The sequence below is a fragment of the Oryctolagus cuniculus genome, chromosome 1 (assembly GCF_964237555.1).
Source record: "Oryctolagus cuniculus chromosome 1, mOryCun1.1, whole genome shotgun sequence".
In the NCBI taxonomy this organism is placed as follows: Eukaryota; Metazoa; Chordata; class Mammalia; order Lagomorpha; family Leporidae; genus Oryctolagus; species Oryctolagus cuniculus.
In genome coordinates, this window is record NC_091432.1 from 215,874,174 (window position 1) to 215,889,453 (window position 15,280).

General features: G+C 41.6%; 1 protein-coding gene across 7 annotated transcripts in view; it reads right to left on the minus strand.

Moving 5' to 3' along the window:
- The window catches only part of PTBP3 (polypyrimidine tract binding protein 3), a 108,859-nt gene that overhangs the window by 58,174 nt on the left and 35,405 nt on the right, over positions 1-15,280 (minus strand). For 3 of the 7 annotated variants that reach the window (XM_051843126.2, XM_051843113.2, XM_070055625.1), the window contains one exon: positions 15,033-15,117. The exons of 1 other annotated variant lie outside the window; for it this stretch is intronic. In XM_051843126.2, coding sequence (XP_051699086.1) covers positions 15,033-15,066 — 34 coding nt within the window. In that variant the 5' untranslated portion in view covers positions 15,067-15,117. The remainder of the gene's footprint in view (positions 1-15,032; positions 15,118-15,280) is intronic. 3 more of the 7 variants (XM_051843130.2, XM_051843121.2, XM_070055627.1) reach the window with 1 other exon arrangement.

Here is a 15,280-nt window from a genome sequence, read left to right on the forward strand (position 1 = left end):
ATAATTTTCCATTGTGTATATATACCATATTTCCTTTATCCATCCATCAGATGATGGACATATTGGTTGATTCCATATTTGGGATACTGTGAACAATGCTGACTTAAAACAAACATGGTGCTGTCCTCACCTCTTTCTGTTTAGCTCTATTCATTTTTAAGCTGTATGTTTTCAAATTTTTTGTATAGATTATTTTTCTTGATAAAATGCTCCCTTTACCATTATAAAACACCTCTCTTTGCCTGTGGTAATAATCTTTATCCCATAATCTACTTTTTTTCTAATATTATACAGTCACTCCATTTTATGATTACCGTTTGTATGCATATATATTTTTCCACCTTTTTAATCTATTATTTTATATTTAAAATGGGTTTATTATAAACATCAAATAGGGGCTGGCACTGTGGCCCTGTGGCGCAGCGGGTTAAAGCCCCAGCCTGAAGTGCCAGCATCCCATATGGCTGCTGGTTCTAGTCCTGGCTGCTCCTCTTCCAATCCAGCTTTCTGCTATGGCCTGGGAAAGTAGTGGAAGATGGCCCAAGTGCTTGGCCTCTGCACCCAGATTGGGGATCAGGAAGAAGCTCCTGGCTCCTGGCTTTGGATCGGCACAGCTTCAGACGTTGCAGCCATTTAAGGAGTGAACTAACAGAGGGAAGAATTTCTGTCTCTCCCTCTCGCTGTCTGTAACTCTACCTCTCAAGTAAAAAAAAAAAAAAAAAAAAAAAAAAAAACACTTAAAAATCCACTTAAAAATAAACAAACATCAAATAAATGAGGCTTCCTTTTTAATTGGAATCTTTATGCCATTTCCACTTAAAATTATTGATACGGCTAAATCCACCATCTTGTTATTTGTTTCCTTTTTTTCTTTTTTCTTTTTGACAGGCAGAGTGGACAGTGAGAGAGAGAGAGAGAGAGAGAGAGAGAGAGAGAAGGTCTTCCTTTGCCATTGGTTCACCCACCAATGGCCGCTGCGCCGTGCTGATCCGATGGCAGGAGCCAGGTACTTATCCTGGTCTCCCATGGGGTGCAGGGCCCAAGCACTTGGGCCATCCTCCACCGCACTCCCTGGCCACAGCAGAGAGCTGGCCTGGAAGAGGGGCAACCGGGACAGAATCCGGCGCCCCAACCGGGACTAGAAACCGGTTTGCCAGCGTCGCAAATGAGTCACGGCGCCAGCCTATTTGTTTCCTACTTGCTTCATTTAGTCTCTGTTCCTTTTTGTCCCAGCTTCATTCGGATTATTTGTGTGTGCTGTTTTATTTACATTGTATGCTTTCAACCTTTATTTACATTTTTAAGCAACTGCTTTGGGTTAACAAAATGAATATGAATATTTGACTTACCACAGGATACCTTCAAATAATATACTGAAACATTAAGGTTGGGGCTAGTCTGTGGCATGGTGGGTTAAAGCCCAGGCCTGAAGCGCCAGCATCCCATATGGGCACTGTTCTAGTCCTGGTTGCTCCACTTCTGATCCAGCTCTCTGTTATAGCCTGGGAAAGCAGAAGATGGCCCCAAGTCCTGCACCCATGTGGGAGACCCAGAAGAAGCTCCTGATTCCTGACTTCGGTTTAGCTCGGCTCTGGCCACTGTGGCCATTTGGGGAATGAACCAGCTGATGGAAGACCTCTCTCTTTCTACTCTCTCTGTAATTCTTTCAAATAAATAAAAATAAAAAGGATTTAAAAAATAAACTATTCAGGTAGGGGCCAGAGTTTTGGCACAGCAGGTTATGCCACTGCCTGCAGTGCCCACATCCCATATGGCTATCAGTTCACGTAGCAGCTGCTCCAGTTCTGATCCAGTTCCCTGCTAATGGCCTTGTGTAAAGCAGTAGAAGATGGTCCAAGTGTTTGGGCCCCTGCCATCCACATGGGAGACCCAGAAGAAGCTCCTGGCTCCTGGCTCCTGGCTCCTGGCTCTGGCCAGGCCCAGCTCCAGCTGTTGCGGTCATCTTGGGAGTAAACCAGTGGGTGAAAGATGTCTCTGTCTCTCCCTCTAACAAATAAATAAATTAAAAAAAAAAATCCACTCAGATATAAACAGGAACCTTCTAATGTATATTTCTATTTCCCTTATGCTATCCTTTGTGGTATTCTTGGAGGCTTCACTCCTCCCATACACTAGAACCCTCCCCCCAAAATAATTAGTATCTTGCTTTACAAAGTCAATAATCTTCAAAATTGAAGAAAACAAGAGGGGAAGTCGTATGTCTACATGTTTACTACGTTGTACAGATCCAGGTTTCCAAATAATACCATTTTCCTCAATTCTGAACAATTTCCTTTACCACTTTTTGAAATGAAAATCTGCCACTAACAAATGTCATCAGCTTTAGTTCACATAGACTACATTTGACCTTACTTTTAAGTTCTATATTAAATTCCAAACATATTTTCTCCCAGCACTTTAAAGATCTTTCTCCAGATCTAGCTTTAAGTTTCAGGCAAGAAATTTCTCCCCATGCTTATCTTTACTCCTCTAGTTGAAATATGATTTCACCTCTCCCTACCCCCCAAGCTATTTTTAAGATTTGCTGTGCATTCCTAGGTTTCAACAATTTGATTATGGCATGGTTTTCCTTGTGTGTATCCTGTCTGTGGCTCACAGAAGTTGGAATGTGAGTTCATGATTACCACACTATTTGGACCATTTCTGGAAATTATCTCTTCAGATATACATATATCCAATATATTTCTATTAAATATATGCAATCCAATCAGAAGTTAATATCTCTATAAAATATATATAATCACAATATATAATGTTTATTTAATTATATTTAACTGTAAATATGTGTTTATATTAAATATACTTAAGTTTTTGTTTGTTTGAAAGGTAAGGGTTACAGAGAGAAGGAAAGACTAGAAAGGTCTTCCATCTGCAGGTTCACTCCCCAATTGGCTGCAATAGGTGGAACTGGGCCAATCCAAAGTCAGGAGCCAGGAGCTTCTTCTGGTTCTCTCACACTGGTGCAGGGACCTAAGCACTTGGGCCATTTTCTATGGCTTCCCAGGCCATAGCAGAGAGCTGGATCGGAAGAGGAGCATCTGCGACACAAACTGGGGCCCATATGGAATGCCAGTGCTGAAGGCAGAGATTTACTGAAGGCACAGAATCGGCCCCAAGATATATTTGTGCTCCCCTATGGTACCTTTCCCTACTGGGACTTTACTTACACATGTTTGGACTGCTTGATTTTGTCCCTCCAGTTATTAAACTATGTTTATTTTTTTTCAGTATTTTTTTCTATATGCTTCATTTTTCTGCTGCTTTCAAATTCATTGTTTTCTTCTGTAGAATACAATGTTCTATGAATATCCCACGCATTTTAAGATCTTAATCTACAAGATTCATTTGATTCTCTGTCATCTGTTTCTCTTAGTATACTCATGTTTCCCTTGAAATAGTTAGAAATACTTTTTATTTTTTTGACAGGCAGAGTTAGACAGTGAGAGAGAGAGAGAGACAGAGAGAAAGGTGTTCCTTCCATTGGTTCACCCCCGAAGTGGCTGCTACTGCCAGTTTGCTGCAGCCGGCACACTGCGCCGATCCGAAGCCAGGAGCCAGGTGCTTCCACCTGGTCTCCCATGCGGGTGCAAGGCCCAAGCACTTGGGCCATCCTCCACTGCACTCCTGGGCCACAGCAGAGAGCTGGACTGGAAGAGGAGAAACCGACTAGAACCCGGGGTGCCGGCGCCGCAGGTGGAGGATTAGCCTAGTGAGCCGTGGCGCCTTCCAGAAATACTTTTAGAAGCTGTTTCAAAGTCCACAGCTACTAAATTCATCATTTCTGTCATTTTAAAATTCTGTTTCTACTACTGAATTTTCAGCTGGTTATTTATGAGCCAGACACATTTTTATGGCTTGTTCTATATGTACCAACTTCTGATTGGATGCTTGACATTATGAGCACTAGAATTTTGTTTTATTGCTCTAAAGTACCAGATCCCATTTTTAGGAAGACGCTACTTTCAAATCAGTTACATCATTTTGGAGCTTGTTTTAAAGTTTCATTAGGATGAGTGCAGAGTAACCCTTACACTAGAATAGATTAGCTTTACTGGGAGGGTACTTCTCCTCCAGTGTCAAATTCCCCGAAAATGCCTGGCATTCAACAAGGATTCTCTATCACTCAAACATCCACATACCTCCCTTCACTCCCACATTCTGCCCTCTGTCCCTTCCAATTGTCTCAGCCTTCCCAAACCTGGATCTCTGTCTCTTCGACTCAGCAGTTCTGTCATGTTTGCTTGAGCGCCATCACCCTCTCCTCATACAGTCTAGAAGAAAGCTATGGTGATTAACAGGGTTCACTTCATTTCTCTTCTGAGATCACAATCCTGTTGTACCTGTTGTCCACTATCTAAAATTCACTGACAGCAAAGAAAGTCTAGTTCCAGTTACTCCAACGTGACTGAAAGCAAAAGACTCCAGGTTCTTTTTTGAACTAAAGAATTCCAAGTGAAGAAGTTTACATGGATAGCTATCAAGACTTCAGATGAATTTTCTTTAAATTTGCTAAGTCTCAAGAGTTAATCTAAGGTATTGCTTAATTACTTAATGAAACAAGTTTGGAGATTAAATAGTATTTACATTTCTTAGTCTTATTTAAAGGTATCTTAACCTATTTCTTGCGATACAAAGCCAAGTACTTAAATTAACTGATCAGAGAAATCAGTGCTTATTATGGAACCAGAGTCAGGACTTACTAGCCTAAGCAGATCATGTAAATTTGTGTTTCAACAGTTCACTGTTTTCTTCACAGAATCAGCAATCCTTACCTAAACCCATGTCTGATAAGAAAAAGACTAAAGCCTTAGCCTCCTAAGCAGCAAGTAATGTCTGCGTAAGTAAGTAGGATACAAACAAAAACAGTATGTTGCTGCTTTCCCCACGTATGTCTTTCCAGGGAGAGGTATTTGTTTTCTCTTCTCTTTCTTGTGGCCTGAGACTCCCAACAACTATACAGGACCATTAACTAAACCTGAAAAACTATTTTGCTAAGTCAATGATATTTGCAGCCACAATTAATAATGAATTGTTCTTTAAAAATGGAATTAAAGTTTGATTTAGTAAGGGGAATTTGTTTTTTTTAAATCTAGCTATTTGCAAAGCAAAAAAAAAAGCAGAACAGTCTTAAACACTTGGGTAAGGACCGAGTATGTTCATCAAAAGTAACTACTGGGGAGGGGTGTTGTGGCACAGCGGGTAAAGCTGCCGCCTGCAGTGCCAGCATCCTATATGGGCGCCAGTTCTAGTCCCAGCTGCTCCACTTCCAATTCAGCTCTCTGCTGTGGCCTGAGAAAGCAGTGTAGAAGATGGCCCCAAGTCCTTGGGACCCTACACCCATGTGGGTGAGGCCTAGAAGCTCAAAGTTCCTGGCTCCTGGCTTCGGATGGGCTCAGCTCTGGCTATTGCAGAAATTGGGTTGTGAACCAGAAGATGGAAGACACACACACCCCCCGCCCCGGCCTCTCCTCTCTCTGTTTAACAATGACCTTCAAATAAATAAATCTTTATAAACTACATGATCAATTTTTAGCTTTCATTGATTATGAAGCATAAAGGAAGGACAGTACATGTTTACAAATTACAGTTAAATATCTGTTGTTGAACTAAAGAAACAATTTCAGTTTAGTAGCAGTGGTTTTCTGCTTACAAATATTAACTCATACAATCTTTCTTCATAAACCAAATACATAAAATATATAACATTCAATTTCTTGAAAAATTTTGATATACATGAAACTTGAAAAAGCAAGACTTCTGAATTTCTAAGGAAAAATATTTTAACCATTAACTAAGGAGGAAAAGACTGAAATACATTTTCTAATAAGCACAAAAAGCACTAAGCATAAAAGGGGGGAAAATTGATAAAACAGACTAAACTAAAAGAAACAACTTCAGTTTATTAAAAAAAAAATCACTAAGTATAAACTAGTAAGCTAAATATAAGAGTATCTGCAATACATGTATGAAAAAAATTCATAGCCAGATTATAAAAAGCACTACAAATCAATGAGTAAAAAACAGACAATCCAATAAAGGATTACACTGAAGAGAAAAAAGATCCTATAGCAACATTGTACACAGCTCTCATTTTGCTGTCCATCAGCAAGATTCTTACTTTGATTTTAGCTTGCTATATGTTCTACTTATTCTGTAAACAAGGTTCAGAAATGTATAGACACAAATGCAGACTAATTGCAGGCTGCAGACTAAGAAATCTATATGTAGCTGTTAATTCACAAGACATACATTACAAAAGTAATGAGGGCGTCTCAGCATATCAACCATTTTCTTTTAAAGCCAGCACAGTGAAATGAGTTACAATTGGCCTATTTCTTTAATGCACTGACAAATTTTTCTGCTCTAATCTTTTTGAAGTAAGTGGAGTCTTCATTTGGTTCACCACCTCCTTGCTGGTGAGTACATCAACAATGGAAGCTTGTCTTTCATCAGGAGTTCTAACATTGAAACACGAATGTCTGGATTCTGAATTTTCTCTTCTCTTCGGAATAAGAGTCCCGAAGGCAATAAATTAAGAAATATATTAGGAAACGTAAAAGGCTGGTGGTGCAGTAGAAAGTCTAGCAGAGTAAATACAAGATTATCCCCAGAGATTCTCAGAGAAGAAAATACAATTCCGCTAAAGATCCTCAGAATCAAAAACTAAATCACACATCATACACTAAGAAAAACAGTATACTTGAAACAGTTTGTTTTAAATGATTACATAAGTAGATAAAAATCGGTAAAGAACAAGATACTAGTATTCGGGAGAAAAAAAAAACTAGTTAGGCTTTAAAATGAAAGAAATATAACATAGAGAAATGGAAAATATAAGCCCTGAAGTAAAATCGCCAAAGGAGGGATCAAAAGTAAATTACACATGGCATAATGAGTAATGCCGCCACCTGTGGCACTGACAGCCAACATGGGTGCTGGTTTATATCTCAGCTGCTCTACTTCTGATCCAGCTCCCTGCTAACAGCCTAGAAAAAGCAGCAAAAGATGACCCAAGTGTTTAGGCCCATGCCACCCATAAATGAGACCTGGAAAAGCTCCTGGCTCCTGGCTCTGGCCTTGCCCAGCCCTAACCATTGCAGCCATCTGGGGAATGAACCAGTAGATGGAAGATCTCTCTCTCTGTATCTCTTCCAAATAAATAAAATAAATCTTTAAAAAATATAAAATTATACAAAACTGAGCAAATTGCAAATTATGAGTGAATCAGGAAACCATCTGAGGGCGGGCATTTTAATGGTAAAGATGTGGATTGGGATACCCATGTCCCATATCAGAGTGCCTGGGTTCAACACTTGGCTTCACTTCCAACTCCAGCTTTCTGCTAATGAAGTTCCTATGAAGCTCAGGTAACCAGTTCTCTGGTACACACACAGGAGACCTGCATTTAGGTCTCAACTCCCAGCTTTAGTCCCAGCCCAGGGCTGCTGAGACCATTTAGAGAATGAACCAGAGGATGGAAATTTTCTGTGTCTCTGCCTCTCAAAGAAATAAAAATTTTTTTAGAAATTTAAGGAAATTATCCAAATGATGTAGTGCAAATGGTATAGTGGTTAAGATGCTGGTTGGAGGAGCAGTGTTGTGGCCTGGCAGGTAAAGCCTCCACCTGCAATTCTGTCATCACATTTAGGTGTCTCAGCTGCTCCCACTTCCAATCCATCCCCCTGATAATGTGCGTGCAAGCCATCTGGAAGACCTGAACAAAGCTCCTGGCTCAGGCCTGGTTCATGCCTGGTTCGTGCCTGGTTCATGCCTGGTACAGGCCTGGTACAGGCCTGGCTATTGGAGCCATTTGCAGAGTGAACCAGCAGATGTTAGATTCAAATTCACTCTCACTCTCTCTCTCTCCCACCCCATCTCCTCTACCTCTTCTCAGTAACACTGCTTTTCAAATAAATCTTAAAAAAAGGAAAAAAAAAGGGTCACATCAGTAAAATAACCAGGTTTAGGAACTTCAGATTTCAACCTACCCTTCAATTCTCAAAGTACGATTCTTCAAATGGCAGCATCAGCATTATGGAAACTTGTGGAAATGCAAATTCTCAGGACCTACCCCAGACATCCTAAATTAGAAATTCTGGGGGTGGACTCAGCAATCGTGCTTTAACAAGCTGGTAATTCTGATGTGAGCTCAAGTTTGCAAAGTCTGCTTTAATTTCCTGCCCATATTACCTTGTATGCTTTCAGATGAACACATTTTCTTCTGCTGCACTGCCTACAAAATCTTTCTACTTAGTCCTTTAGAATGACCAATTCCCATGCATTCTTAATTTCTTCAATGAATTTTCTTTTCACCTTTTTGCCTGGTCCACTTCCTTTACAAAGTTCTCACAGAGAGGCTTTTCACTCTCCCAAATACCATGTCCCTTAATTTCCTATAACTCCAAAAACATATGGGAGAAAAAAACCTCACCTTCTCTGCTACTCTCCGATTCCACAGGTTCAGATGTCACCTATGTACGAAACTGGTTACCATATGTCTCTTATTGATGTTGAGACCAGGAACCCACTGCCTAAATGTTTTCATGTGAATGTTTCTCAGGAAGACCAAATTCATTAAATACAAATCTAAACCTGCTATGCTGTCTCTCTTCCTTATTCTCTAGTAGAGATGCATGACACCAATATTCATCTATCCAGTTACTCAAACAGAAGTTTAAAAACTAGAAATCAGGGGCTGGCACTGTGGCATAGCAGGCTAATGCCCTGGCCTGCAGTGCTGGCATCCCATATGGGCGCCGGTTCTAGTCCCGGCTGCTCCACTTCCTATCCAGCACTCTGCTATGGCCTGGGAAAGCAGTAGAAGTTCAAGTCATTGGGCCCCTGAGTCCACGTGGGAGACCCAGAAGACGCTCCTAGCTTTGGGTAGGTGCAACTCCAGCTGTTGCAGCCAGCTGGGGAGTGAACCAGTGGATGGAAGACTTCTCTGTCTCTACCTCTCTCTGTAACTGTCTTTCAAATAAATAAAATAAATCTTTAAAAAAATAAATAAAAACTAGAAATCAAACACTGAGTGAATCACTAATTATTACCAGTTTTACCTTCTGCAAGTTCTCCCAATTATCTCCATCATAGTTACTACCGCCACAATAAAAGTTACTACCCCTTATTAGGATTATGGAAATAGTCTCTTAACTGCTTAATCTCCCAGTACTGTATTCCTTCAAATCATTTTTATAGTCCTTAAATTTCAAGAACATTTATTTCTAAGTCATGTGATACTTTATGTGGGTTATATTTCAATCTTGAAAAACCATGTGGGCCGTACTTGTTTTTTAAGATTTAATTACTGGGCCGGCGCCATGGCTCACTAGGCTAATCCTCCACCTTGCGGCGCCGGCACACCGGGTTCTAGTCCCGGTCGGGGCGCTGGATTCTGTCCCGGATGCCCCTCTTCCAGGTCAGCTCTCTGCTGTGGCCAGGGAGTGCAGTGGAGGATGGTCCAAGTCCTCGGGCCCTGCACCCCATGGGAGACCAGGATAAGTACCTGGCTCTTGCCATTGGATCAGCGCGGTGCGCTGGCCGCAGCGCGCCAGCCGCGGTGGCCATTGGAGGGTGAACCAACGGCAAAGGAAGACCTTTCTCTCTGTCTCTCTCTCTCTCTATCCACTCTACCTGTCAAAACACACACACACACACACACACACACACACACACACAGAGATTTAATTCTTATTTGAAAATAAGAGTTACACAGAAAGAGAAAGAGAGGAAGAGGGAGAGAGAGGGGGAGAGAGGGAGAGAGATGGAGGGGGGAGGTCTTCTATCTGCTGGTTTACTCCCCAGTTGGTCGCAATAGCAGAGCTGCACCAATCTAAAGCCAGGAGCCGGGAGCTTCTTCCAGGTCTACCACATGGGCACAGAGGAAAAAGGACTTGAGCCATCTTCTACTACTTTCCCAGGCCATAGCACAGAGCTGGATCAAAGTGGAACAGCCAGGACTCAAACAGGCACCCATATGGTATATGGCACTGCAGGTGGCGGCTTTACCCGCTATGCCACAGCACCGGCCCCATCTGGCCATATTTTTAATATGCCTGTGCCAAGTTTATCATCACAACACGTTTTATCTATTTATTTGAAAGTCAAAGTTACACAGAGAGAGAAGAGAGGTAGAGAGACAGCGGTCTTCCGTCCACTGTTTCACTTCCCAAATGGCCACAACAGCTGGAGCTGTGCTGATCTGAAGCAAGGAGCCTCTTCCGCATCTCCTATGAGGGTGCAGGGGCCCAAGGACCTGGGCCATTTTCTATTGCTTTCCCAAGCCATAACGGAGAGCTGGATCAGAAGTGGAGCAGTCAGCACTCAAACTGGAGCCCATATGGGATGCTGGCACTGCAGGTAGCAGCCTTATCTGCTACGCCACAGCTCTTTTACTCAGTAGAATTGGGTCACCCACTCACTAGTAGATAATAGTTTTTATAGACATTTTTGCAATACTAAGAACATCAATCAAAAGTGGTCCTTGTACCCAAAAGACTTAAACACAATGTATCAATGAGATATCTGCACCACCAGGTTTACAGAGGCACTGTTCACATTAGCCAAAATTTGGAAACAACCAATGTATCCATCATCATATGAATGGATAAAGAAAATGTGGTCTAGATACACAACAGAATATTTTTCAGTTATATACAAGAAAGAATGAAATTCTACCATTTGCAACAAAATGGACAAAATCAGAGGACAATCATGTTGAGTGAAATAAGCTAGACCCAGAAAGAAAATACTGCATGTTCTCCCTTGTATGTGGGAGCTAAAATTTTAAAAACAAACAGAAAAGAAAGAATGAAATTTCTATGTGTACTGATATTGCTGCAAATACAGTTTTGTAAAACTTTGTCTTATAACTTTATCAAACCAATGGTTAAGAATGTTATATACGGCTATAATTTTAATAATCTGTGATTACTTTTAAAAATTTACTGTGTGAGTGAAATGGTCATTTTTCCACTTATTGTTCCTAGCCTGGTCTATTTTCTCACTAAACTAGGGTCTTTTTGCTTTTTTACTTGTTAAACTTATTTGGTCAATTAAGCCCTTTTGCTGTAATATAATTTTTTTAAAGATTTATTTATTTACTTGAAAGTCAGAGTTGCACAGAGAGAGAGAAGAAGAGGCAAAGAGATAGAGAGGTCTTCCTGGGACTGGCACTGTGGCATAGCAGGGAAAACCGCTGCCTGCAGTGCCAGAATCCCATATGGACACTGGTTAGAGTCCTGCTCTACTTCCTATTCAGCTCTCTGCTATGGCCTGGGAAAGCAGTAGAAGATGGCCCAAGTCCTTGGGCTCCTGTACCGCGTGGGAGACCCAGAAGAAGCTCCTGGCTTTGGATTGGCGCAGCTCAGGCCACTGTGGCCAGTTGGGGAGTGAACCAGGGGATGGAAGACCTTCCTCCCTCCCCCCTTTTTTTAAAGATTTATTTACTTATTTGATAGGCAGAGCTACAGAGAGGCAGAGTCAGAGCCAGAGACAGGCTTGGGCCCCTGCACCTGCGTGGCAGACCCAGAAGAAGCTGACTTCTGGCTTCGGATCACCCAGCTCCGGCCATTGCAGCTATTCAGGGAGTAAACCAGCGGATGGAAGACCTTTCTCTGTGTCTCTTTCTCTCTCTGTAACTCTACCTCTCAAATAAATAAATAAATCAAGGAAGGAAGGCAGGCAGGCAGGCAGGCAGACGGAAGGAAAGAGGGCAGGAGGGAGAGAGAGGGGGGGAGTATCATTTTGTGTTTAGAATTCTATCTACAGGGGCCCCAGCATTGTGGCATAGCAAGTAAAGCTGCCATCTGCAATACCACCATCCCAGCATCCCACCTGCGATGCCAGTGGCAGCTCCATTTCTGATGCAGCTCCCTACTAAAGCTCTTGAGAAAGCAGCAGAAGATGGCCCAGGTGCTTGGGTCCCTGGATGTGGGAGACCTGGAGAAGCTTTTGGTTCTTGTCTTTTGCCTGGGCCAGCCCTACCCATGTGGCCATCTGTGGAATGAACTAATGCATGAATGATCTGTCTGTCTCTGTCTCTCTCTCTAATAGATATTCTTTGGGGGGAAAAAAAAGATTTGTGTCTACAAATCACATTGAACCTCTTAAAAACTAATTAGAAATTTAAATTAAAAAATTATTTTTAAAAAAAGGGAATCACTGAACTAGACTCAAATGAATGTTTAAAACTTGAGGAGTTGTGACCAGAGTTTTCATCCAAGGTGGGGTATCTTTTTACTGCCAAGGGCCATTTGGGTATTTCTGACAATACCTGCAAGCCATACAACATTATCAACTTAAGAATTAGCCCACTGAGATAGTATCTCACCCCTGTCAGAATGTCTAAACTCCAAAAAGACAGAGAGTAACAAATGTTGGCAAGGATGTGAATAAAGGGGAACTTTTACACACAGTTGGTGGGAATGTAAATTAGTGCAGCTGCTGTGGAATAATGAACATTTCTTTAAAAACTAGAAATAGACTTGCATTATGATCCAGCAATTCCACTAGTGGGTATATGCCCAAAAGACATGAACACACTGTATAAAAGAGATATCTGCGCATCCCCATGTTTACAGCAGCACTGTTCACAATAGACAAAAATGGAATCAACTGAGGTACACAGCATCAAATGAATGAATTACAAAAATGCAGTACATTTATACACACACACACACACACACACACACACGGAATATTATCCAGCTGTAAAAAAGAATGAAATTCTATCATGTGCATCAATACAGATATCACTGGAGGACAACATGTGGTGTGAAGTAAGCCAGACACAGAAAGACAAATAGCACATGTTCTCCCTTATATGTGGGAGCTAAAATTAAAAAAGAAAAATAATTTTAAAAGAAAACAAAAAAGAAATATCTATGTATATCAGTATTGCTGCAAAAATACTTTTGTTAAACTTGGTTTTATCTTTGTCAACCAATGGTTAAGAATGATACACAGGGCCCAGCACTGTGGCATAGTAAACTAAGCCTCCGCCTGAGGCAACGACTTGAGTCTCCACTATTCCACTTCCTATCCAACTCCCTGCTAATGCACCTGAGGAAAGCAGTGGAGGATGGGCCAAGTACTTGGGTCCCTGCACCCACTTGGGAGACCCATTAAAAGCTCCTAGCTACTGGTTTCAAATTGGCTCAACTCCAGCAGTTGCAGCCATTTGTGGAGTGAACAAGCGGATGGAAGACCTCTCTCTCTGTAACTCTTTCAAAAGAAATCTTCTTTTTAATTTTTAGGGGGTCATTCCCGATATTAGATAGAATTATCTTCTTTTTTATTATTTATTTATTTGACAGATAGAGTTAGACAGTGAGAGAAAAAGACAGAGAGAAAGATCTTCCTTCTGTTGGTTCACTCCCCAAATGGCCTCTATGGCTGGAGCTACACCAATCCGAAGCCAGGGGCCAGGTGCATCCAACCTGGTCTCCCATGCAGGTGCAGGAGCCCAGGGACCTGGGCCATCCTCCACTGCACTCTCGGGCCACAGTAGAGAGCTGGGTTGGAAGAGGAGCAACCAGGACAGAATCCGGCACCCCAACCAGGACTAGAACCCAGGGTGCCGGCGCCGCAGGCGGAGGATTAGCCTAGTGAGCCACATGCCGGCCCCTCAAATAAATCTTAAGGGGGGGGGGGGGGCATACTACTATATTTTTAAAAACCTGTGATTACTTTAAAATTTATTGTATGTGAGTGAAATGGATGTCTTTTCATTTGATTATGGTTTATAGCCCTTGCATAAATTCCCAGCAAACTAGATTCTATTTACTTTTTATGTGTTAGAATAAACTTTTAGAGGAGAGAAACAAAAGGAAGGAAGGAGGGAAGTGTTATAGTCTTAGAATCATATCTATGAACTACACTGAATCTGTTCTCTTTGTATTAATATCACATCAACATGAGAATTATGTTGTAATTATCTTTTATTTGCTGTGACCCTGAGATCTAACATATTAAAAAATTCCTTTGCAAAAATTAGCCTGGGGGCCCGTGCTGTGGCCTAGTAGGTTAAGCCTCTGCCTGCAGCACCAACATCCCATTCGGGCACCGGTTCTAGTCGGGGCTGCTTCACTTTCAATTCACTTTTTCTACTATTGGCCTGGGAAGATAGTGGAAGATGGCCCAAGTGCTAGGGCCAGTACACTCACATGGAAACGAGGAATAAGCTCCTGGCTCCTAGCTTTGGATTGGCCCAGCTCCGGCCACTGCAGCCATTTGGGAAGTGAACTAGTGGATGGAAGATTCATTCATTCTCTCTCTCTCTCTCTCTCTCTCCCCCTCCCCATCTCCCTCCATCCCTCTCTCATCTGTAACTCTGCCTCTCAAATAAATAAATAAAAATCTTAAAACAAATTAGCCTGCTATAGATTTGAGTCCTGCCTGAGACTGCCTTGGCAGTCCCATCCCTGTGGACAGAGTACTATACAATCACATCGCTTTCTTTCTTTCTTTCTTTCTTTCTTTCTTTCTTTCTTTCTTTCTTTCTTTCTTTCTTTCTTTTTCTCTCTCTCTCTCTCTTTCTTTCTTTCCTTCTTTCCTTCCTTCCTTCCTTCTTTCTTTTTAAAGATTTATTTATTTATTTGAAAGTCAGGGTTACAGAGAGAAAGGGAGAGACAGAGAGAGATAGTCTACCTACTGGTTCACCCCCTTGATGTCCACAATAGCCAGGGCTGGTCCAGGCCAAAGCCAGCAGTTCACCCAGGTCTCCCAAAGGGTGACAGAGGCCCAATCACTTGGGCCATCTTTCAATGCCTTTCCCAGGCCATGAGCGGGGAGCTGTAGTGGAAGTGGAAAAGCCAGGAAAAGAACCTGTGCCCACAGAGGATGTTGGTTTCAGGAGCAGTAGCTTTACCTGTTGTAACCACAATGCCAGATCCTAGTTTTTGTTATAAACAGTAGCATTGCATACCTTTATCAGATAAGCAAAATGAGAAAAATTTTTAAAAACCTTGGAAGACATGGATAAAAAATATTTGGAAAAAATTAAAACTCACCATACACACCTGTAGAAGGAGTGGAACTGTTCATGGTAAAAGGTCTGTTAATGATGCCAGAAGAAAGAATCTCATCAGATCCCCGCTAAAAAATAAAACCAATGTTCAATTAATGAAACAAGTTTTAAATAATGACTCATTTATTATTAAAAATAGTCAAAGTTTATATTACTTCATCTTACTATGGTGACATTTAAGAGGAAATCCCTGAGAATCACCAAATCTAAAAGCTGGCTAGGAACTGTTTA